The sequence below is a fragment of the Chionomys nivalis genome, chromosome 2 (genome assembly GCF_950005125.1).
Source record: "Chionomys nivalis chromosome 2, mChiNiv1.1, whole genome shotgun sequence".
NCBI lineage: Eukaryota > Metazoa > Chordata > Mammalia > Rodentia > Cricetidae > Chionomys > Chionomys nivalis.
This window is the reverse complement of record NC_080087.1, coordinates 77297794-77322143: the sequence shown is the minus strand read 5'-3', so window position 1 is coordinate 77322143 and position 24350 is coordinate 77297794. Positions and strand designations below refer to the sequence as shown.

Genomic DNA, 24350 nt, shown 5'->3' with positions numbered 1-24350 from the left:
TGAATAGAATAATAGTAACAAAACAATGCTACTAAACACTGTTTCCAGATTGTTTGTTTAGCCCTTTAATTGTATCTACTAACCATTACAGCAACCTTGACAAAGAGACAGAGGCGAATATTCCCGCCATTTCCCAGAGAGGGTTCTAAGTTGATTTCAGGCATTGATGTTCTTGGGTTTTTCTGTTTGTTTGTTTGTTTGTTTGTTTGTTTGTTTGTTTGTTTGTTTGTTTTTCCAGTACTGGGTATGAATCCAGGACCTTGTGGTGTGAGGTACTAAGGAATTTTTTTTTTAAATCACTATACTATATCCACAGCTCCCATTCTGACCCTCTTTTCTTTCTTTTTTAATTTTTTTGTTTTGTGCATGCACTGCCTGTGGGGGCCAGGAGAAGGCACCAGATCACCCTAGACCTGGCATTACAAGTGCTGTGAGCCACTTTGTGAGTGCTGGGATTGCAACCTGGAGTCTCTGTAAGAGCAGCAAGTGCTGTTAATTGCTGAGCCATCTCTCCAGCCCCTCTAATTTTTTGGTTATTCATCCACCTGTAAAACACTTATGAAATGTTAGGAATCTTTTGGGTGTTGTGGGGTGAGAGGAAATACTGAAACAGCCTTCAGGACCACGTACGTGATAGGCAACCCTTTACCACTGAGCTGTAGGAATTTGAAAAGGGGATTCATATAGCAGATTGAGAGTTGGATTGGATTCCTCTCCAACCATCCAGTCTGGACAAATTAAAGGCAGTCGAAGTTCATCTTTCCCTGTACTGTCTTCCCCTTAATGGATGCCAATTCAACCCTCATTTGTTTATTAAGCACCTCACAGTTAAGCACCTCCTTGCTCTGGTCCTCTGTGTAGTAGGTACTGCTCAGAAGGAGCACCATGAAGAAAATGAATCATGTATTCTGTAGCTTAGCTTCCTGGAACCTTAGTAATCAACAGTTCAGATTCTTGTTGCCCCCTTTCTAGATGAGGGAATCTTTACAATAAAAGACTTGGGCTAGAGAGATGGCTCAGAAGTTAAGAGCACTGACTGTTCTTCCAAAGGTTCTGAGTTCAATTCCTAGCAACCATATTGTGGCTCACAACCATCTGTAATGGGGTCTGGTGCCCTCTTCTGGCCTGCATACATACATGGAAGGAATGCTGTATACATAATAAATAAATAAATATTTTTTTTAAAAAAAATAAAAGACTCTTGGTTGCAGTGGGTAGAAAACTAGCTAAGGTATAAAAGGGTATTTGCTGGATCATGTAAACAAAAATTTAGGGGCACCAGGGCATGGCTAGTCCCAGACAAGGGTTGAATGGTGTTGATAGGGCTCTGCTTGCCTTGGCTCTATCTTTCTTATCAAGCAGACTCTCCTTAGGGGAGGGCAAGATGACTCCTAGCTGCCCAATCCATATCCTGCCTGCTGGATCATCCCAAAGAGGCTCTTTTCAAGATTTATTGAGTCCATTATGCTAACTTCTTAGATATACCTTGGTTCTGTGCTCCTTTTTAAAGGGGAAAATAGGGTCAGTTTCTCTGGAAAACTTGAACAGAGAGTAGAGAGGCTTCCCAAAGGACAATTGAGGTACTATTTTCAGGGAAGGGGAATGGGATATTGGTGAAGCAAAAACAGCAATTATCAACAAGTCATTCAATAATCTTTGTGTCTCATCATCTACTATCCCTTACCCTTAACACATTCTGAGAAATGATTGTACCCTTTTTTTCAGTTTTTTTTTTTTTTTTTTTAGACAAGCTGTAGTTCTATCCTAGGTTGGTCTTAAATTCATTAGAGTCCTCCTGCCATACACTCTCAAGTGCTGGGATTACAGGTGCAAACCTTGCAAGTAAATAAATAAAATCAGAAAGATGGCTCAGTGGACAAAGTGCTTGCCATGCAAAGTGTGAGGATGTGATTCTGATCTCCTGGACCCACATGGAGAAGACGTGCAGCAGCACATGCCTATAATCTCAGCACGGGGGAGGGAGAGACAGGATGGTTCTTACAGGCCTTACTGACCAGCCAGTCCAGCTACACCAGTGAGACTGTGTGAAAACATAAGTGAGGAGTGACTCAGGAAGACATTGGATTTACACACTCAGGTATTGCACACATGCATAAATAGGTAAATAACAGGACCAGCAATTGACGATTTGGTGGAATTACTTATTATATTTATCTTTTGTTTTCAGTATTGAGAATTGAACCAGGGGTTTATGTGTGCTGATCAAACACCAATTTTTCTTTCAAAATAAAGTCCTCTGGGTAGTGGTGTGCATGCCTTTAATCCCAGCACTCAGGAGGCAGAAGCAGGCAGATTTCTGTGAGTTCCAGGTCTTACAGCTTGATCTACAGAGCAAGTTCTAGGATAACTGGGATTACACAGAGAAACCCTTTCTCAAAGGAAAAAAAGGAAGAAGTAATGGTAGTTCAAGGCCACCTTTCACTACATAGAGAAACTCAAAGCCAACCTAAGCTATCTATAACAGACCCTGTCTCGAAAAGAAAAGAAGAAAGAAAGAAAGAAAGAAAGAAAGAAAGAAAGAAAGAAAATAATAAAATCTGGTTTGGCTAAGATAATAATGAAAACCCTGAACACACTACTCGTCTCAGCTACCGAGGAGGCCAAGGCAGAAGGTCATGTGAGCCCAGAAATTTGAGGCCATCCTAGGTAGCACAATGTGCCCAAGAACAGCACACCTCAAAATGGCAATCAGTGAAGAGGTCACTTGGAAACCATTTATGATATTTTCTTCTTCTTCTTCTTTTAAATTAATCTTTTGTTTTTAAAGGTTTGGTTTTTTTTTTTTTTTTTTTTTTGGTTTTTTTGAGACAGGGTTTCTCTGTGGCTTTGGAGCCTGTCCTGGAACTAGCTCTGTAGACCAGGCTGGTCTCGAACTCACAGAGATCCGCCTGCCTCTGCCTCCCGAGTGCTGGGATTAAAGGCGTGCGCCACCACCGCCCGGCCTGTTTTTTTTTTTATTATTATTATGTATACAGTGTTCTGCCTGCATGTATGTCTGCAGGCCAGAAGAGGGCACCAGATCTCATTACAGATGGTTGTGAGTCACCATGTGGTTGCTTTGGAAGAGCAGGCAGTGCTCTTAACCTCTGAGCCATCTTTGCAGTCCCGATATTTTCTTCTTCATTCCTCAATTCAGATGACTAGTGTGTGTGGTCTCTGTGTTCATCAACATTTGAAGAAGTGAACTAAGGGTGCTGTCTACTGCGGGAAGCCCTTTAAGTGTTTTTCATAGATCTTAGAATGGAGATAAAACTCCTTTGTACTGTAATTCTACAGGTCTCTGTTTCACCCAAGATGCTTCCTCCAGCCTTGTCCCTTTTGCTTGTTGAGCTCCAGTGCTTGGGTTTTATTTTTCTTGTGTTCCCCCTACTCCTTTATGCCACAGGACCTTTGCATATGTTTCTTCTGTCTGGAGTATTTTCTGTTTCTTCTCACCTGCTTTCATCCTCTAGACTAGGTTCTCGCCAGATTTAGTTCCAAAGGAAAAGACCTCACTGGTTAGTCTGGAGTTCTAGGTCACAAGCCCCTTATTTTGTAGGTCAAAGCCTGCTATCACAACATTCACAACCAAACAGCACTTCTCCTTTACCTGCCATCAGAGCCAGCCTTGATGGATGTTTGACTTGTGCAGTCATTCACACAGGGCCTAGTGTTTAAAATGTCCAACAATTGGGTGCTGGGTGGCTGGATTAGTACAGTGCTTGGCATGCAAGGTTAAGGATATGAGATCAGACCTCTAGCACCCACAAATACAAACAAGTGCAGGGGAGATAGAGCTAGGGCTTTGAGATTAGGCCAGGCAGCCTAACTATTTCTGTGAGTTTCAGGTTTACTGAGAGACCCGTCTCCAAAACTAACACACACACATAGAATAAAAAGACCTAAATGATGAGTTTAATGATTTGCTTTCTTAATCTTTTTTTTTTTTTCGAGACAGGGTTTCTCCATAGTTTCTTTTTTTTTTTTTTTTTTTTTGGTTCCTGGAACTAGCTCTTGTAGACCAGGCTGGCCTCGAACTCCCAGAGATCCGCCTGCCTCTGCCTCCCGAGTGCTGGGATTAAAGGTGTGCGCCACCACCGCCCGACTGCTTTCTTAATCTTGAAGATCTTAATTATTAAGCAAGTAACCCCACATTTTCATTTGTAGTGAACCCCTCATTCTGATCCGAGTTGCTGTTTTATGTTTGTGTGACTGTGGTTGAGGTCCTTACCTCCAGCTATACCCTCAGCTCCAGAAGATGTATTTGCTCTTTATACTCTTGCCGTGTCCTCACAATTTCTGCCACAGAGTGGATGCTCACTAACTAATTACTGAATGAATGGATGAAAAAGATGTAGTTGGTTTTTTGAGACAGGGTTTCTCTATGTAGCTCTGACTGGCCTGGAACTCACTTTGTAAAACAGGCTGGCCTCAAACTCACAGAGATCCGCCTGCCTCTGCCTCCCAAGTACTGGGATTAAAAGCATGCATCACTATCTCCTGTATTACTGCTAATTCTTTAGGGTTTTTTTTGGGGGGGGTATTTATTTATTTGTTTGTTTATTGAGACAAGGTCTCATGTAGCCTTGGTATTAGACCAGATTTGGGGGCAGATGGCAAACCTTTAAAGCTAGATGTGGTGGCTCATGCCTGGAATGTTAGCACTTGAGAGGCTGAGGCAATATGATCACATTACCTTGTCTCCAAACACTAGGTTTAATTTTAGACGTCTTAACCAAAACTGGCTCTCATCCCCAAACAGGAAGGATAAGAAGAACCACACAAACAAGCTTCGAGAACTGGCCCTGCTGATCCCTGTGACCATGACGATCAGAAACAAGAAGCATACCAAGGTGTGGGGACTAAAGGAGACGAGGCAGGAGGGAGGAAGGATGTCTGAGCAATAAGTGCGGGCCTCTCTTGGGAAATCCATGCAGGCTCTCTCAGTGACGGACTTGAAACGGGGTGGTCTAGCTCTGAGCAGGAATTTCTGGGAGTTCATGATCCCACCAGGATTTTTTTCTTAAGCCAGTTCCTTGCCCAAGGTCAGGAAGTTCTGTACCACTGAGCTATACCCCCAGCCCTGCGGGATTCTTTCAGGATAAGAGGTGAGGTAGGTGGAGTAGGGGCTGGAGACAGCACAGTCAGCACTCATTACTCAAGCATGAGAACCTTAGCGCCAGTCCCAGAACCCACAGAAAGCCATGCATCATGAGGTGTCTTAGTGCATGCTTGTATTGGTCAACCAACCTAGACTAATCTGCCAGTGACCCAGGTCACATTGAGAGACCCTGTTTCCAAAATTAAAAAAAAATTAAAAAAAAAATAAGAAAGAGCCGGGCGGTGGTGGCGCACACCTTTAATCCCAGCACTCGGGAGGCAGAGGCAGGAGGATCTCTGGGAGTTCGAGGCCAGCCTGGTCTACAAGAGCTAGTTCCAGGACAGGCTCCAAAGCTACAGAGAAACCCTGTCTCGAAAAACTAAAAAAAAAAAAAAAGAAAGAAAAAAAAGAAAAGAAAGAAAAAAAATGAAAAACCCGACAGTGGATAGTCTCTGAGGAATGACACTGAAAATGACCTCTGACCTCTACATGCATGTGGACACTGGCACCCACATGAACATGCACATACACAGAGAAAGAGGAAAGGGAACTAGGAGAGGAAAAGTAGAAGCAGAGGTCACACAGCAGAGCAGGAGCCTTCTAGGTCTCACAGCTGCTGTCTGAGACTCAGTCTCTCTCAGCCCCAGGTTCTCAGTTAAAAAAAAGGAAAGAGTAAGCCAGCCCTGGCGGCACAGGGTTTAAATCCCAGCACTCAGTAGGCAGAGACAGGCGATCTCTGGGAGTTTAAGGGCAACCTGGTCTATTAGAGTGAGTTTAAGGACTGAAACTCTGTCTCGGAAAACAAAGGAAATATAAGTTCTGTTCCTAAACAGTACTGAAAGACCTGTAGTTTAGCAACAGAGTTCTTGTCTGTCTTGTGCAAGGTTCTAGATTTCATCCTTGAGGGTGGGGGTAAAGTGCACAGGGAAGATAAAAAGTGTGGCCTAGTTATACATGCCTTTCATTCTGGCACCTGGGAGGCTGAGGCAAGAGAACTGCAAGTTCTCAAGGCCTGTCTGGGCTACAGAGTGAGTTCAAAACAGCATGGACTGCTTAGTGAGACCTTGTTTCAAAATACAAATGTAAAATAGAGGACTGGGGAGGGTAGCTCAGTGGTAGAGGCTTGCCTTGGACACAGAAGGCCCTGGGTTGAGAGAGAGAGAGAGAGAGAGAGAGAGAGACAGACTCGGGAGAATTCATTTCTTTTCCTTTGGCAACTTGCAGAGGCCTCACACTGCTTGCAAACTATCAACAAAGTCTCTTCAGGGCTTCTTTGTTCTCATATGGTCTCCCCACCTTTGACCCTCCTGCCTCCCTCTTACAAAGATCCTCATGACTGCACCAGACTCACGTGGGTAATCTCAAGTAATCTCTCCATCTCCAGATCCTTAACTCAATGACATCTGTAAAGTCCCCTTGCCCTATAAGGCAGCCTATTACTCACAGGCATGGAACTAGGATGTGACTATGGGGGGATTTTTCTATGTCCTCAAGCAAATGCATATTTGCTATGTATAGGTACTATCACAGGTTTCTGGGAAACCAGGGAAGAGACAGACACAGTTCTTGCCCTCAAGGAATGAGTCTAGCATTTTATAATGTACAAGATGGTCATCTCCTTTGGAATTATCTCTAGGGCTGTCTACTTTTTTTTAATCTTTAAATTATTTTAATTTTTTATGTGCACGGGTGTTCTCCCTGCATGTGTGACAGTAACAGAAGGTGTTGGACCCCTGGAGGTGGTTCTGAGCCACCCTTGGGTGCTTGGAGTCAAACCTGAGCCCTCCAGAAGATCAGCTAGAGCTTTTATCTGATGATCCATTAGAACTAGGGCCTTGTGCACACTACATAAATACTCTCCACTGAACTATACTTATTCCTGAGACAAGATCTTACTAAGCTGCTAGCCTGACCTTGAGCTCACTCTGTCATCTTGGCTGGCCTTAACTTGGAATCCTTTGTGTCTTCCTCCTGGGTGGCTAGGATTATGAGCCTGTATCATCAGGCCTAGTTTCCTTCTACTTCTCTCTGTTTTGTTTTATTAATGTATTTATTTATTTATTTTTGGTTTTTCAAGACAGGGTTTCTTTTTTTAAAAAATATTTATTTATTTAGTATACAATATTCTGTCTGTGTGTATGCCTGCAGGCCAGAAGAGAGCACTAGACCCCATTACAGATGGTTGTGAGCCACCATGTGGTTGCTGGGATTTGAACTCAGGACCTTTGGAAGAGCAGGCAATGCTCTTAACCTCTGAGCCATCTCTCTGGCCCAAGATAGGGTTTCTCTGTGTGTCCCTGGATGACCTGGAACTCTCTTGTAGACCAGGTTGGTCTTGAATTCAGAGATTCATTTACTTCTGCTTCCTGACTGCTGGGATTAAAGATATGCACTACCATGCCTGGCCTACTTTCTGTTTAAAAAAAAATCATTAATGTGTGTGTGAGAGAGAAAGGGGGAAGCATGTCTTGGCATGTTTACAGAGGCCAAAGAACAATTTTTGGGAGTCAGTTCTCTCCTTCACAGTGGAATCTGGGGATGGAGCTCAGCTCATCAGGCCTGTACACCAAGTACTTTCACCCTCTGACTCATTGGTTTGCCCTCACCAGCCCATTCAGCTGACTTCTCTACCCTGTATCCTCTCCTCTGCTCAGGACCCCTGCCCCCCCCCCCACTCTCTGGGCCACTGACTTTCCAATCCAGGGCAAAGACTCCAAAGGATGACTCTACTCCTAGCATCCAACCTAGAGCAGATATTGATTGATCACTGTTGTTCCCAGTTTACTGTGAATTCCTGGTCTCAGACATCAAATGTTGAATATCTTAAATATGCCCCCATCTTTAAAGTTTTAAGTTATTTATTTGGTGCAAGTGTCATGACACAATTGTGGGAGTCAGTTCTCTCCTTTGGACTGGAGGGACCGAATGCAGGATGTCAGGCAGGTGCCTTTCCCTGCTAAGCCATCTCACAGGCTTACCTTCTTTTTACAGTTTGAGACAAGGTCTTACTATGTAGTCCTACTTGGCTTGGTACTTGCTTTATAGCCCAGAGTGGCCTCAAACTAATAGCAATCCTCAGCTTCTGGTGTTGTGATTATAGGCCTATGCCACCACACCTACCAAGGCTGTGAGAGATGTATGGACATGCTCACTTTTTTGGGGGACGGAGCTGTTGGAACAGGGATTCTTTGTGTAGCCCTAGCTGTCCTGGAACTCCCTTTGTAGACCAGGCTGTCCTCAAACTCAGAGATCTATCTATCTTTGCCTCCTGAGTGCTAGGATTAAAGGTGTGGGCTTCCACACCTGGTAATATGCTCACTTAAAGAAAAACCTTTCTTATTTCTATTTATTCTATTTTATATGTATGAATGTTTTGACTGAATGCATGTGTGTACACCACGTGTGTTCCTGGCACCTGTGAAGGTCAGGAGATGCTGTCAGATCAGTCGGCATAAGAGCTACAGAGAGTTGTGAGCCCCCATATCAGTGTTGGAAAACAAACCCAGGTCCTCTACTAGAGCAGCAAATACTCTTAACTGCTGAACCAACTCTCTAGCCCCTAGACATGCTCACCCTTTGGTTTAAGAAATCATGAAGAGGGCTGGAGAGATGACTCAGAGGTAAAGAGCACTAACTGCTCTTCCAGAGGTCCTGAGTTCAATTTCCAGCAACCGCATGGTGGCTCACAGCCATCTGCCCTCTTCCGGCCAGCAAGCATACAGACAGACAGAACACTATATACATAATAAATAAATAAATCTTAAAAAAAAAAAAAGAAAGAAAGAAATCATGAAGAAGGCCAGGTATGGTGGCACACACCTTTAATCCCAGCACTCAAAGGTAGAAGCAAGTAGATCGCTGTGGGTTCAAGGCTAGCCTGGTCTACATAGACAGTCAGAGTTACATAGTGAGATCCTGTTTTTTTTTTTTTTTAAAAAAACAGAACAACACAACAACAGCAACAAAAACCTATGTGTTTAATTAAAAATAAAGAAATTCCTAAAGGAACAGATTGCCTAGAAATACCCAAGGGGCAAGGAGGTAAGAGAGAGAGGTGGGGGGGAGGAGAACGAGAATGGATGAGAATACATCATTTTAAAAGCCTTCAGTCATTCAGTCACTAGTGTTCTATAGATGTTTGTTGGGTGACTTCTCTATTGTGACAGCTTTAAGACCTATTATAGCTTGAAATGGTCTCTGAAGTTCCACCTTCTAGTTGTCGCTGCCCGGTCATGTTACTAAAGCACCAAAACTGAGCCTTCTAGCTGGGTATGGAGCCCATGTCTGTAATTCCAACACTTGGAGGCTAAGCAGGAGGATCACGAGTTTGAGGCCAGCCTGGGGTACACAGTGAGACTTTCTCCATAAACAAAACAGAAAAACAGAAACAGCCTTCTATTTTGAAATCAGGGATGGAGCCTAACCACCTTTGCATGGAGCATGTGTGTACAGCCCTTCACAGCTACAAAGACTTCAGTGCCAGTCTAAGAGAGACACCTGCTCAGTGCTCCGCTCACAGCTTGATTCTCTTTCTTTTCCTTTCCTTTATTTCTTTTTTTTTTTTTTCCGGCGGGGGCCTTTTTGTTTTGTTTTGAGATAGGGTTTCACTGTTTAGCCTTGGCTGTTCTGGGACTTGTTCTATATACCAGGCTGGGCTCAAACTCAGAGATCTACCTCCTGAGTGCACTTTTCTTTTTCAGTCCCTTGAGACTCCCTTGAAGACAATCTCATTCAAACATTGACTAAGAAAAATCATGTGAGAGAGAGTGTGTGTGTGGTGTGCATGTGTCTGGAAGGGTGGGTGGCAGGAGGTATTCTCTCTTTCAGTCTTCTTCTTATCTCTGTTTCTATGTGGTCTTGCTGTGGTCTAGCCTGTATTGTCCTGGAATATACAGTCCTCCTGCCTCAGCTTTCTGAGTACTGGGATTACAGGAGTGTTCCAGCATGTTTGGATGATGATTTTTATATTGGTGTTTAGTTTTGTGTCTTCCTCAGCAGTTCAGGAGGTATTTAGTGGCATTGGTGAGGCAAGTGGTGTCTGCCCACTGGCCAGAAGCACCCTGCTGATTGCTGTGAGAAATCTACTTCTTTAAAAGCCCCTGGATGAGCCACCTCTCCATATCTGCCTTTGCAATATAAAAATAAGTTAGCTAGGGCTGGAGAGATGGCTCAGCGGTTAAGAGCATTGCCTGCTCTTCCAAAGGTCCTGAGTTCAATTCCCAGCAACCACATGGTGGCTCACAACCATCTGTAATGAGGTCTGGTGCCCTCTTCTGGCCTGTAGGCATACACACAGACAGAACATTGTATACATAATAAATAAATAAATATTAAAAAAAAAATAAGTTAGCTAGCCGGGCGGTGGTGGCGCACGCCTTTAATCCCAGCACTCGGGAGGCAGAGGCAGGCGGATCTCTGTGAGTTCGAGACCAGCCTGGTCTACAAGAGCTAGTTCCAGGACAGGCTCCAAAACCACAGAGAAACCCTGTCTCGAAAAACCAAAAAAAAAATAAATAAATAAATAAATAAATAAGTTAGCTAAAGTCTTGCCTCAGCTAGCTCAAGGTCAAAGGGAGAGAAGAACGTGGCGACAGAAAGCAGAAAGCCATGTCCAGGCTATTACAAAGCACTGGAATGTGGGAAGTTGACCCTGCCTAGGCCAGATGGTCAGAAGAGAAGGGGGCCATGCTGAAGTTCAGAGGAGGAGCAGGCAGGTGAGGGGGCTTGTGGGGAGAAGAGGGAAGAAGAGGGGGCCCAGACCAGGAGGTAAGTATGAGCAAAAGGCCTGGGGCAAGAAGCTGAGGAGTATATGCCAGTAACTGGGACCAGGAGGCAGGCTGCCCTGGTCAGATTCCAGCTCTGCCTCCTTAGGTTTCCAAACCCCATTAGTGTTCAGCCTCAGTCTTCAGCTGGCTCTCTAGGACAAGGTAGGGGCTAGACAGCAGAATAGGTGAGTCTCTGCCAATAAGCCTACTAGGGTATGTGTGGAGGGTAGGCTGTGAGGTACTTCCTGTCTCTGTTCCCAGGAGTCTCACACTGTTCTGGGCCCTGAAGTCAGGGCCTTACAGATTGCACCCTAGACTGGCTTCCAACTCACAATCTTGCTACCTCTGCCTCTTATGGAGTCAAGAGGTCAGGTGGGCAATGTGCCCCACTCTCCACCCTGTCTCTGTGCAGAAGGAGATCCTGCTGCGTGTCCTGCACTACATCCACTACCTCCAGAGATGCATTGATGTGGTCCAGGCTTTGCTCAAGCTCCACAACAGCGATGGCAAAGGTGGATTTGTGGGTAAGCAGTTCCACCTCCAACATACTTTCCTGGCTGTCAGGGAAACTGATCGGCCGTCTTCTCCTTCCTGAGGAAGGTGTCTACAGCAGAGAGGTAAGCAAGGTGCTGCAGGAGAGCCTCATGTGATGGCTCACACTTGTTACTCCAGCATCCAGAGGCCAGCCTAGGCCACATAGTGAGTTCCAGTCCAGTGTAGCCTACAGAGCAAGACCCAGTCTCAAGGAAACAAAGCAAAACATGGACCCTGTGTTTTGGAGTTTGGAGAAGGAAGCCGGAGAGCTTGGCCTTCAAGGACAGCACCCTGCCAAATTGCAGAACCACTCTGACAAAAGAGCATATGGGCGTGAGGAACCATAGAATGTTTAGGGACAGGCAGGAGATGTGGCTGGAGAAGATACAGCGCTGAGCGGGTTGATGCATGTCTTTTCCAAGCCAGATCCTGATTCAGACTCTGCCATGACCATAGCCTCTCTGGGCTTCAGTCCTACAATCTGTAAATTGGGAGCCCCCCAGCACTTCCCTCCTGTGTGTGCTATGGGAATCAAATGTATTAAAACAGAAAAACAACATGGTGGTTACAGCATACAGCTACCCAGCACTGTACAGTGGCTGGTGTGAAATACTTGGGCAGGAAGAAGAGGCTGGGGGCACAAAGGCCAGAGCAGGGGGAAGAGGTCTGTAGGGCAGAGCAGAGGGGTAGAGATGAGAAATATTAGAAGACTGAACCAGAAAAAATCCTGCTCAGATTAATTTACTTTTGTTTTTATTTTTCTTTCTCCTCCTCCCCATCTTCTTCTTTGTTGTTTTGTTATTGAGACAGTCTTTCTGTATAGCCCAGACTGACTTTGAACTTGCAGTAACCCTTCTGCCTCAGCCTCCCAAATGCTGGGATGACACACCTATGTCCCTGTGTTTGACCTCATGGCTGTGCAGCCATAGACCTCAGTTTCCTTATTTGTAAACCCTGTCTGAAAACCTTCCCACCTCCAGGGTTGGAAAGCCTTGTCTGGGAGGAAAACGATGTCCAGGATGAAGAGTGGGCTCTGATCTGCCCCCTTCTCCACTCCCAGGGCTGGGTCGGAACCCATCTGACGGCCCAACCCAGCAGACACTCCACTCCCTCCAGCTATCAGAAGTCACACCTTTGGGGCACCTGCTCCAGACCTCGAAAGAAGAAGTTCACCTGAGTGTCAGGTACATGTGGTCTCTGGAGGCAGGACAGGGAGCTGCTGATGTAGCATAGTTTCCTCCTGTAGGGACACACTGAGCTAGGCCTTGCCAGTCTGTGCCCGAGTAGACTCCCAGACCTTCCTAGGGGGTGCTGAGGTCTAGGGTGGCATGCTTTCCTCTGGACCTTCATTTCTTCCTCACTGGGACAGTTACCAGTTCATGCCCTCTCAAAGTTACAGAAAAGCCTGGGCAGACATTGCCAAGCTGTGCTTATATCAGAAGCACTGGCAAGGCCCAAAGAGGATGCTGCTGTTTCATTTACTGTCCTTGAACTAGGAAATAGGGGAGACAGAGTTGTAGGAAGATCCATGGCTGCACATTGGAATTACTTGAGGTACTTAGAAACTTCCTAAGTGTGTACCATACACCCAGAAAGCTGGTGTCTTTGGGGTGTGGAATATCACACTGACTATGCATCATGCTGTTAGAGCTCAGAGTTACATAGACTGAGTTGGCTCAGTAAGCTCTACTTGAGGAGCTGGGCACACCTGGGGTGCTGGTAAGTGGCCAAGCCAGGCAGTGCTCTGAAATGTGACAGTCCAGAACAGAAGAGTTCTCTCCTTGGGCCAAATTCTGAGGCATCCTAGTATCCTCACCAAGCCCCCTGACTCTGTCTCTATTCTCTCAGAGCATCCAACCTGGCCCCAGAAGCCTCGCCGCTCTCTGGCTTTGAATCAGCCTGAAAATTTGGTCACTGCGTACCCAGGTCAGAAAGAAGAAAACAGGGAAGGTGCCACCTACCCAAGAGACTTCAGCCCTGGCACCCACCCCACATCTCCACTATCCCTGTCAGAAAGTGATGGAGGAGGGGCCCAGCTGGTGTACTTGGACATGGCTCAGAATATTGTTGCCTATGACATCATAAGTTGGTGCCTTTCCTCAGCAGGAACTTACTGTTTTATTTGCATGTGTTCTTCTCTGCCCCGCACTGTGTGTGTACATGTACATGTGTATTTGTGTGCTTCTTCACAGATTTTCTCCTGAACAGTCCTAGCAACAAGGCATACATCATCGAGTGGGATGACACTGCGTCTCTTGTCATGGGGCTTCACCCACAGCTTTCCTTTCTTGTGTAGGGGACTATAAGGGAGGGGCAGGATCAGGTCACCCTGTGTGTAAGCTTCAGGTCTCAAGCCTGGGGATGGGGGAGCATATGCCTACTGGGCAAGCCAGACTGTCACTTGACCCTGCCACTGTACCAGAGGGGAGCAGGGGTGGAATTCCCTAAAAAGGACAGAAGAGCGACAGGAATGCAAGCCTTGGCCTTGCACTAGCTCTGAGGCCGCAGAGTGCCCAGTTCTCCATCATGCTCCCTATTGTTCATGTACCTCCTCTAGGCCAGGCCATAACTGTTGGTGCTTGTGACACAGTAGTGACAAAATTCTCAGTCCAGTGATAGAATCACCCACATTTCCTGGGCCCCCAGAATTTCTGAGGTGAGCCGGGCGATGGTGGCGCACGCCTTTAATCCCAGCACTTGGGAGGCAGAGGCAGGTGGATCTCTGTGAGTTCGAGACCAGCCTGGTCTACAAGAGCTAGTTCCAGAACAGGCTCCAAAGCCACAGAGAAACCCTGTCTCGAAAAACCAAAAAAAAAAAAAAAAAAAAAAAAAAAAAAAAAATTTCTGAGGTGATAGAATGCCTTGGTCCCAGAGCTGCATCACCTTCCTGCCAGCTATATGACTTGGGCTAGACATTCATGTAGCAGTGACTGGGACAGCCCATTGGGGTCTACTGTGTTGTACTTCAGTAAAAGATGTGCAGGGGTGGGTCAGGGTCAGCCACACTTGTGGCCATCCCTGTTGTCATGGCATTGTTATTCCATGTTAAGGATCTGATGATCGTCAGTGCAGCTTTTGATAGACAGAGGTGTGAGTAAGTGCTGTGATGACTTGGGCTCTTGTTTGGGTACAGGAGGAAGAAGACTGTTGGCAGAGTCTGGTCCCTTTCTTTCTCCCCGTCTTGGGGCCTTGGAATCTAGCCCATATACAGCCATAGTCACCTTATTCTGACACCCCTCCTCCAGGTGATTATGGTGCAGGGACCCAGGATGGTGAGCTTGACACTGACATCAAGGCTCAGAGCAGAGATCAGAGGTCCTGTTTCCTCACCAAAGCAGAGCCCTATCTCAGGTAAGGAAACCCTGGGGTGTCAGTGGCTGGGGCTGAGGTATCTGTGGAGTGTAAGAGATTGATTTACAATTCTCTGCCAGAGTCCCCTAAATGGCACCTTAGGTCCAGTTGTGTGCTGGCTGGTGCAGACTCCCATGAAGGTCTGGATTGTCACCTGTTGATCTTCTTGCCTCTTTCCCCCTCCCAGCCTATTCTCATCCATTGAGGGCTTCTCTACTACAGACCGTGACTGTATCAGTGGGGCTGATCCAAGGTATAGCCCAAACCTCTTCCTTGGCATTGGAGAATGTGACCTCTCTCGCCATGTCAGCCCTCTCTTGACTTTACCATGAGCCTTCCACTGAGCAGCACAAATGTTCTCCAGTCTTCACACCATCTGCTCTGAGTTTCCTGCTCTGGTCCCTCTACTTGGAGCATCTGCCTCTCTGATTTACCTGGGAAACTACCCTTTCCGATGTGCCCTCTGGTCTTACCTGGAACACTTCCTCCGTGGGGTCCCCTCTGTGTCAGTGTCTACTTACCAACTCATTTTCCCTAAAGACTGATTAAATCCCCTGGGGTTGCATGGAATGGCCCATGTGAGCTCCGCAGTCACAGCTGAGCTCATCCCGGGGCTATGTGTCTTCCTATGACTCCAACTCTCACAGGCAGAAGCTATTCTTGTGTACTTCCAGTGAGACACACAAAGAAACCCCAGACACTGACCCTTGGCTTCCTGCGTGGACCTCAGAAGACAGCCCCAATGGTGATTACAACTCCTTTTCTTGTAGGCTGTGAGCCTTCTGAACCTTCCTCTCCAGAGGGTTTCTATGGCAGAGAAAAGCAGGAAAAAGGTTGGGGATCTGCTAGGCACAGGGATGGCAAACATACTATGCTTATTATCACTCTGCCCCCTGATTGCTATGCCAGACTTTGCTAATCAATCCCTATTTTCATGAGCCAGCCACTATAGAACCTTTTAAACAGAGCTGTGGGTTACTGCAATCAGACTGCTGGCTTTGACACACGGTAACAATGATCTTTCCTTTTTTGTTGATGTATTGCCAGGCAATGTGCCTCTTAATTTCCTCTACCTCCACGACTCTGAATGGTAGTCTTCTTTCCCCAGTGTCTGACACGATCCCCTCAAAACCTGCTGCTACACTGGGGGTTGACCACACTCCTGAGTGCCATGATCCTTTCAGGAAGCCCACTGGCCTCGGAGTCTTCCCAGAGCCATACCTGGCATGTGACGAACTACCTGAGTGAGATCTTAGGACTCAGCTCTTCCCTCTTCAGCTCCCCAAGCAAAATCCTGCCAGATCATGTCTTGGAGGACGAGACCTACTTTCTGACTGAAGGTGGGCTGCTTCATTCATTCATAAAAGATAGGGACACCTGTCCACCAAGTACTTGGGTCTGAGCTGGGCCCAGTGGATTCTCAGAGGGCCTTGAAGGGTCCATAGTTCCTCCAACATAGGGTCCACTAGGCCACGTAGTGAAGGGGAGGCTCCAGAAAATTGCCACACTCACAGCTGGCCTGTGAGTGAGACTTGGACATGGGCTAGGAAATCCCAAAGGGGAGAAAAATCAGAGAAGGGGACTGGGGATAGCCAGGGGTGCTGTGAGAAAGGTGCCTAGTCCCGCTAGTTCTCTGCTCACAGGTCTCTTGGAGTCTTTGCCTGCTGCCTGTGAACTGGAGGACCCCCAAGAGAAGGTAAGTTCCATCTTTCTGGTTTGACTCCCTTAATGAGCATCCCACACTTCCATCCTTCCAAGAATTACCAAGTCTGTCCTCATCATCCTCCTTTGAGCTTACCACTGCCCATGAGGAGCCTGAGAGAGGCCTGCTAAAGATCACAGCTACTCCCCAAGCAGGGTGGGGACAGGACACTTCTCTCACCTTCAGGGGTTTACCACTCATGGAGGAGCCACAATGTTTAGTATGTGCTTGTTTAATGTGTCCCTGTGCATGACACAGGGGGCTCTTGGATCCTAGACTGGCCTCAAAATCAATCCTCCTGCCTCAACCTTCAGAGAGATTGGATTACAGCAGTGTACTAATTTTTATGGCCAAATAAACCTTAATTCTTCGAGCATGGAGTTTACTCCGGTGGGTAGTCTCATCACAGGCCTCATGTTCTGGAGTTCACGAAGAAAAACTCCCCTGGTGTCACCCAGTTTTGTTTTCTCCTCCAGTTCAGCACAGGAGGGAGCAGGAGGGAGGGAGAATCAGTCAGTACGGACTGGTGCTGAGGCCATGCAGGTGGGAGGGGACACCTGTGTCCTCTAGCTGAGACATCCTATGTCCCTGTTCTAGTCTGTTTCCTCATGTGTGAATTGATGTCATGAGGCCCTGCTTGAGACCTTTGAGTTGAGGTTCCTGAGTTTCCAGGGGTGTGGATACAGACAAGGGTGTTTCACCTGCACTGTTTCAGATGCTCTGTGAATCCCATAGTCAGTGTTTTCCTCATCAGGTCCAGGACACACCCACAGCCCCACCTAACTGCCAGTCCTCAGTCTCACTGGACCACTGCTACCTGTCGCTGAGTAAGAACACCAAGGTGCTGTCTAGCTGCAGCTCCAGTTCGGAGTCCACAGACACTGAGTCCCTGTGGGGACAGGAGGTGAGAGGGGTGGCCATCAACCCAGGGAGGACAGGGGTCTTCTCCCTTGCTCAGTCTTCTGTCCTGCAGCAGGCCAACCCTGTGGGCTTACAGACCCCCAGTGACGAGGACAGAGACTACACATGGACACCTACCCGACAGTCTTCTGGCCTGCCAGTAGCTGGCAAGAAGACCAAGAAGGTCCAAGCAAGCCAGGGCTCTGGGAAGCTCAAGGACAGCGGAAAGGCCTGCCCTGGCCAGGTGAAGAAAAAGTGTGTTAATGGCTTCATCATGTTCTGCAGGATGAACCGGAAGCATTACATCCGGTGGGTGAAGGCACCTGGGTTTTTAATGGTATAAAGAGGTTACCATCCCCATGTGTACCCTAAAACCATGTGGCCCCACTGCCATGCAGCAGACCCAAGCTCAAACTTGAGACATCAGAGAAAAGGAAATTAATTGGCTTCTGTCACCATCAAGAAAACTGCCTCCAGTTGGTTGTGGGCTGAATCAGTCCTGTCCCTCTCTCCTGAGCTGTCATCTCCAACATGCTGGGCCACACTGGTAGCAGGTTGTCCTCAGGAGGTTCAGGCTCAGTCCTGCCGGATGCCCTAGAAGTGTCATCTCTAAACATTCTTGGGGTTGACTTAGATCAGGTGCCAGTCCTGGACCTGTCACTGGTGGCTGAGCTTTGCTGGAAGAACGGGTTTGTGGGTGGTAGGGAGAGCCTGTGAAGTGGTGGCTACAGGTCATTTGCTTTTGGGGAAATCTATGTCTTCAGAAGGTGAAATGGGACACTGGAAGGCTGGTGGGAGAGGAATGATGGCCAAGGACCATTGTGACCTCCTCCTTCCTGTCCCAGAGCCTGTCCTGGGACTGCATCCACAGCTGCCACTAAGGACCTGGCTCAACTGTGGCGAGAGATGACTCTGGAGGAAAGGAGACCATACTGGTGAGAAGTACCTTCCAGAGGGTGTGGGGGGAACCAAGGGCCCTAACCTGTGACTCTCATCCCTCACTCAGAGCCTCGCGACTTTACTAACAGGTTGGGGCTTTCCTGGGCTGAGGACTTGTGAAACACAGATTCCTTTTCTTTGTATATGTGTGCTGCATGCACATGCGTGTGTGGTATGTGCACGTATGCACATGCAATGCAGAGGCCAGAACAGGATATCAGGTGTCTTTCTCTTGCTTTTTGCCTTGTTGCCTTGAGGTAAAGCCTCCCATTTAATGGGGAACTGGCCTTTACAGTCAGGATGCCTGGACAGCAAGCTTTTGGTTCAGCTCTTTATGTGGATACTGGCAACTCAAACTCACGGCCCAGAGCAAGTGCTTATTCACGGATTATCTCCAGGCCCCTGGGTCACACGTTTTATGACCTGGGAGGTGACAGGTGGAGTGTCACCTGCAGCTGGAAAGAGAATGAACTTTGCTGTTCTTGGACATGCTGCCTCCCATTTAAGCTTTGCCACATAGAGCATCTTAGTTATTTTCCTGTCACTTGGCCTTTTCTCTTTTGCCTTAGCCATCCTTCCCCAATTCTATCCCTTCCACCAACTTCAAGGGCTCCCTCTTGCCCATTTCCAAACTAGTCAAAATCCTTTTTGTGAAGAGCACCCAGCAGAGTCCAATTTAGGTGTCAGAACCTGGCACCCCAAAGACAGATTGGCCCCATGGGACCAAAGAGTATTCTGGCTCCCTGAAACCTAGGTTTGGTCAGTGCTGGGGGCAGAGGGCTGTGCAGGAACCAAGGAGCCAAGAATGAGGAACCTCCATCTGTCCCCAGCACTAAGGCACGCAGGTTCAGCCGCCAGCACAACCGCATTGTGAAGCGGGAGAGCTCCAGCAGTGAGGACGACGATGGGGAGACCCCTAAGCTCTTCTACCAGCTGCTGGCAGATAGGATCCAAGTGCCTTTGGCCCTGGCTTCACTGCCCTCCCCTCACTGCCAGTGAGAGGGGCAGCCCCTGCTGGGACTGCCATCTGCTTAGCTCCCAGGTCCCCCAATGTTTGTTTCCTTTGGGTCTCAGCTGCCACTGCTGAGGGTCCCCTGCCCAGCCACCCACCCCCAGCACCAGAGAGGAAGTTATTTACTGACCCAAGGCTTTGTGCTCTGCCTTGTGTGCAGCCTTTCCCACCTGTTCTTAAAGGATGGGTGCCCAGATGAAATGCAGCTCTCAGAATCAACCCTACTTCAGCCCCATTTGTTCTCATTGCACGCTTCCCTACTCTAGCTGTCCTAAAATGAAGTGGATCCCTTCTTAAGAGCAGGGGAGAAGCAATGCTGTATTCAGAATCCCTTTGCTTCTGAAATTTGAGTTCCACAGGTATGAACTCAACTCCTTTACCTTGAAAATCCAGGCTTGGAATGTGATGACCCATGTCTATAATTCCAACATTCAGGAGGTTGAGGCAGAAAGATGGGATTTGAGGCCAGCCTGGACTATAGAACATGACCCCATCTCAAAAAGAACCCAAACAAAAAGAGCAAGCCACAACCTCAGGCTTCGTGTTGTCTAGTTCTTTCTTGGGCTGGTTGTTTGGCAGGTGACCCTTACCCCAATGGCTCTGTTGTCTGTTAACTTGACTTTAATTGAAATGGAGGCATAACATGTCTTAGAAAAATAAAGATTTACGATACAAACTAGACAAAGAGGCCAGGGTTGCCCCAGTGGGCAGGGGGAAATCTTTGGTCTGGGACTGGATCCTGGGGCTCAAGTCAAGGGAATTAGGGGAAGGGTCCCATGCACCCATCAGACCCTCCTCAGCAGAAGGGCTCTCTGGGTCACACCCTGGTCTCCCATCCCTGGGATTCAGGCAGTTCTGGGAGCACTAGGTATCCGTGGGCCTATTAATAGTGTTATGGTGAGGGTGCTGGCTGGAAACCAGCCACTTAGCAGGGCCTTCCTCAGCTAGTACCAAGTAGAGGACAAAGCCCTAGTCAGGACCCCTAGAGCCCCAGGCAAAGAGGTCTGTAACAAAAGACTTCCCATCAGGAAAGGGACAGTGCCCTGACTGGGGTGGTTCCTCTGGCTTCTCCAGGGCTTGCAGCTCGTCCAGCGTGGAAGGTTGTAGTGTGGGACCTTCAGACCGCAGCCACTTTACTGAGGGTTCCTCCTTCTGTCCTAGCACCTTGAGCACCATTGTCAGGAGAGGTGAAAAGTCCAAGCAATCACAGTTCCAAGGGCTCCTCCACAGGCACTGACTGCAACTGGGTCAGGACCTTGGCCTCAGCTTCTAGCCCCTCATCAACCTCAGTCCCTGCTGTGGTCCCCAGGAGCAGCCCCTGGGAGTCAGGGTCTGGCAATCTCAGCACAGTGTGGGTGGCCTGTGTCCCCAGCCCCTCCACCCCTGTGCTCAGTTCCAGCCCTGCTGGCCAGACTGGCACAGCTGCAGGTGACAACATCAGACCCTCAGGCAGGGGTGCTGGGAAGCTAGGCAGCAGGCCAGAGGAGTCCGGGGAGAAAGGCAGGCTGGTGGCAGAGGGGACAGCAGGAGCAGGTGGCAGTGGCTGAGTAGAGATTGGCCCCAGAGTATGACCCTCAGGGAGGGTGGGGCTGGGGGTCACTGGGAGGGCCCCTTCAGGCACTGTGATGGCTGGCTCTTGCTTCAGGGGCAGGGCTAGGCTGGGGGCAGGTGGCAGGACTTGGGAAACAAGCATGCTGGTGGGAAAGGTAGCAGTAAGGATGATCTTGCCCTGCTGCACAGCTACACCAGTGACAATGGGGCTGCCAGACACAGGGTTGGCCAGGAGGAAGTTTCCTGTGGAGAGAAGAGATGGAGGGCAAGATGCTGGAGAGCAGGCAGAGCAACCAGTAGGTTTAACCCCAAGAGATGTACCAGAAGCAGGACACGGGCTCCCCCAGCCCAGCAGGCCCGAGGAAAACAGGAGGGTACCTGGGGTGGCGGCTGAGGGAAGTTGCAGTGCAGTCACTCCCACACCAGAGTTTATCAGGTGCACATTGCCAGGCCCCGCTGGAGCTGCCACCTTCACAGGGCTGCCTGGCCCAGCTGCCAACAGCTGGAGTGGCCCCACAGCCTGAGGCAGGGTCACCACCTGGGAAGTGGGTACCACTTGAGGCAAGTTCAGCAGTGGGGAGGTGGGGCTCAGGCCTGTTGGGTACCCAGAAGAGGGGGAGAGTGGTACAACCTGCGGAGCAGTCACAGAGGACACAGCTCCTGGGGTCAGAGAGAAGGTGGAGGTGGGTGGGGGACCAGGGACTACTTGGGGCAGGGTCCCTGGGACTTCCTCTCCAGCTGCCCCAGGAACAGCTCCCTGAACCCCTTTGGTCTCAGGAGCCTCAGACGAAGCCTCTTCCAATCTAACCTCTCCTGTCTGAGGGTCCAGGACCAGGGAAGTCTTAGCCTCACTGGCTCCCTGGGGGCTGGGTTGTGGTGGCGGCGCGCCCCCGCCTCCTGTGAGCAGCAGTGGCCCCAGGCTGGAAGCCTCTCCTAGAGCCAAGCTATTGATGATCACTGGGCTGCCATTGAGGAGCACTGCTGGGGGGCTGCTGGCTGCCAGGAAACTGCCATTCACTAGGATAGAGGAGGAGGCGGGGCACGTCGCAGGAGGGGTGGCCCCCGCTAGGAAGATAGAATTCTGGATGGGGGCCTCAGCAGCCACGGGGGCCACACTCCTCTCCAGGTCCTCCGGACTTCGGCTGGACTCGGACTCATCCTCAGTAGTGGGGTTCCCATCGGACTCACTGGCAGGAAAAAGGGTTAAGTCTCAGGTCTGAAGGCTGCATTGCCCTAGAGGCAGAGGCAACCCAAACTCCTGTTAACTCTTTGAGCCCTTCAGAAGACCCGCACAGACCCCAGAGTCTCCGTAAACCCTGCTGGGGTTGACAGCATGGCGGGAATGTAAAGCCGGAGGGAAGCTTTCCCTATTCCTTTGGCTTGCAGCCGAGCACCCAGTCCGCCCCAAGTCCCCTGGGTCAGCAGGCGCGTGGCAGCAGAGCGAGGCAGCAGCCTTAACTCCAGTTCTTCCCCCTTCCCTCCCCTGGGGCGTCAGAGACCAGAGCTAGAGGCCTGGCGCTGGGGTGGGAGGAGAAGGGCTTGGGTTACAAGGGAAACCGGAGCCGGAGAAGGTTCACGTTTCACAACAAAGGCAGGCAACAGACCACGCTGTTTGGGCCGGAGGGGGCGTGGGGGTGGGTGTAAGTAATGGTCACCAAGTTGCAGAGGTCCTCGCCCTAGGAGCCTTAGACAAAGGCCTCCTTACCCTTACCATCACCCCTCTAGGGGACCCTCCTCCCTTTTCTCACTGCTCCCTGAACTGTAGCCCCAACCTAGAAACAGCGGCCAGAACCTCAGCCCCCTGGGGCAGTGATGCCCAGAGAACCCAGGGTGTGCCTGATCTCTCTGCGCTCAGCCCGTGCGCTCGCCAACGCCGAGGGGTACTAAGGGTCAGGCGCGCAGACTCCAGCGGGAACCGAGGAAGGCCGGTCCCCTCACCTTTTGCAGGGCGCTCCGCCGCCGGTCCCAGTTCGGTCGCGCTGTCGCCGGTTCTTGAACCAGTTGCTGACCTGTGTGAGCGAGAGGCCGGTGAGCGTGGCCAGGCGGCGCTTCTCGTCTGGCGTGGGATAGCGGTTGCCGCGGTAGCAGGCCTTGAGCGCCGCGCGCGAGCGCTCCTTGAAGCAGTAGACAGTCTCCTCGCCGTCCCAGATGGTCTTGGGCAGAGGGAACTTCTTGCGCAGCCGGTATTTGTCCACCGCGCCCAGGGCACGGCCTCGGGCCCGCTCGGCCTCGTGGTAGCGCGCGCGCAGGTAGAGGTCCTGCAGGAAGGCGTGGTGGGCGGCGGGGAAAGGGCGGCTCTCTAGGAGCCGGTAAAGCTCGGCGTATTCACCCCGCTGAAAGGCCACTAGGGCCCGCGCGCGCAGCACCGGATCGCTGCCACGTAGGCGCTCGGCCGGGGGCAGCGCGCCCAGGAAGCGGCTCAAGCGGCCGGCGTGGCCAGCCTGCAGCAGCGCCTCGCACACACACGCCACCTGCTCGGGCGAGAAGCGGAGGCCCGTGGGCTCCTCGGCCGCGGTCTCGGTGGGAGACGCCGGGGCGCCCGGGGACCCGGAATCTGCCGCCGCCGCCTCGCCCGCCCCGGCCGCCGCCGCCTCCCCCTCGGCCTCCTGCAGAGTCTGCAGAAGCTGGCGCGCTTCCTCCTCCTCTTCCTCGGTCGCAGCCGCTGCCTCCCCCCCGGCTGCCGGCCCCGCGCTCGGCTCGGCAGGCGAGGTAGCCATGTTTGGCAACTTTGGGAAGTTCCTCCCTCCTCTGCCGCCTCCTGCGGGCTTCCCCAGCCCCCTCCCCCGCTCAGTCGTCCTCGCCTCCCCCGTCCACTCGCGGTCTTCTGGCCCTCTCCCGACCCAAAGGCTAGACTCAGCTCTGCACTCGGGTCTGTCCCTGTGTCTGTGTGTCCGCCCCCCTCCCCGGCTGTCGGAATTCTTTGTTTTCCCTGCGCCTCTGGCCGCGCTTTCGGCCTTCCCCTGCGTGTGCCTCTGGCTCAGGGCCTCAGTTTCCCCATCAGGGCAACGGAGAAGGTAGTGGGCCGACCAGCAAGGTTAAAGGCGCGAAGCCGCTTCGATCTCCCGGGTCCCTAGAAGGCCCTCTCCCTATCTCCGCGCCCCGCTCCGCCCCTCGGAATTCCCGGCCCCGCGGGGAGGGGGCGGATCTGGCAGGGAGGAGGGGCGGGAGAAAAGCGCTAGAAAGTTTTCAGCAACTTTTCTGAAGCGTCGGTCTTAGGAGCGGATGCGCGTGGCTTGCGCAGGCGCGGTGGGAGGATGGCAGTGGGCGCCCTGCTGGCCCAGCCCCCTACTTTTCCAAGCTTGAGTAGCACAGCTGGGTCACAGCTGGGCGGGGGCGGTGTTATCTCGGGTGGCTTGTTGCTCCTCTCCTACTGGCTGGATGCCTAAGCTCCGCCCTTCATCCCGATTCGTTCGCTTTGCGTCCCAATAGCTCCGAATCAAGCTATTGGTTGTGTCTACGGGCCTCTCTATTGGCCTACCGGGGGGCTTCCTTCCC

The 24350-nt window shown here is 50.2% G+C and overlaps 2 protein-coding genes across 2 annotated transcripts in view; one reads left to right on the top strand and one right to left on the bottom strand.

Annotated features, from left to right (window-relative positions):
• The window catches only part of Meiosin (meiosis initiator), a 19399-nt gene extending 108 nt beyond the window's left edge, over positions 1 to 19291 (top strand). Inside the window, 13 exon segments of the mRNA XM_057763347.1 lie at positions 4763 to 4853; positions 11279 to 11378; positions 12461 to 12497; positions 12499 to 12584; positions 13249 to 13485; positions 14646 to 14751; positions 15399 to 15496; positions 15936 to 16091; positions 16395 to 16465; positions 17214 to 17357; positions 17427 to 17662; positions 18199 to 18288; positions 19123 to 19291. Coding sequence (XP_057619330.1) covers positions 4763 to 4853; positions 11279 to 11378; positions 12461 to 12497; positions 12499 to 12584; positions 13249 to 13485; positions 14646 to 14751; positions 15399 to 15496; positions 15936 to 16091; positions 16395 to 16465; positions 17214 to 17357; positions 17427 to 17662; positions 18199 to 18288; positions 19123 to 19291 — 1621 coding nt within the window.
• Positions 19292 to 19903: 612 nt separating this feature from the next.
• Positions 19904 to 24078, bottom strand: Six5 (SIX homeobox 5). Its single transcript, XM_057761780.1, has 3 exons — positions 22794 to 24078; positions 21234 to 22042; positions 19904 to 21098 (listed from the first exon to the last, which is right to left on the bottom strand). The coding sequence occupies exons 1-3, from the start codon at positions 23570 to 23572 to the stop codon at positions 20509 to 20511; spliced, it is 2178 nt and encodes a 725-aa protein (XP_057617763.1). The 5' UTR covers positions 23573 to 24078; the 3' UTR covers positions 19904 to 20508.
• Positions 24079 to 24350: the final 272 nt, after the last annotated feature.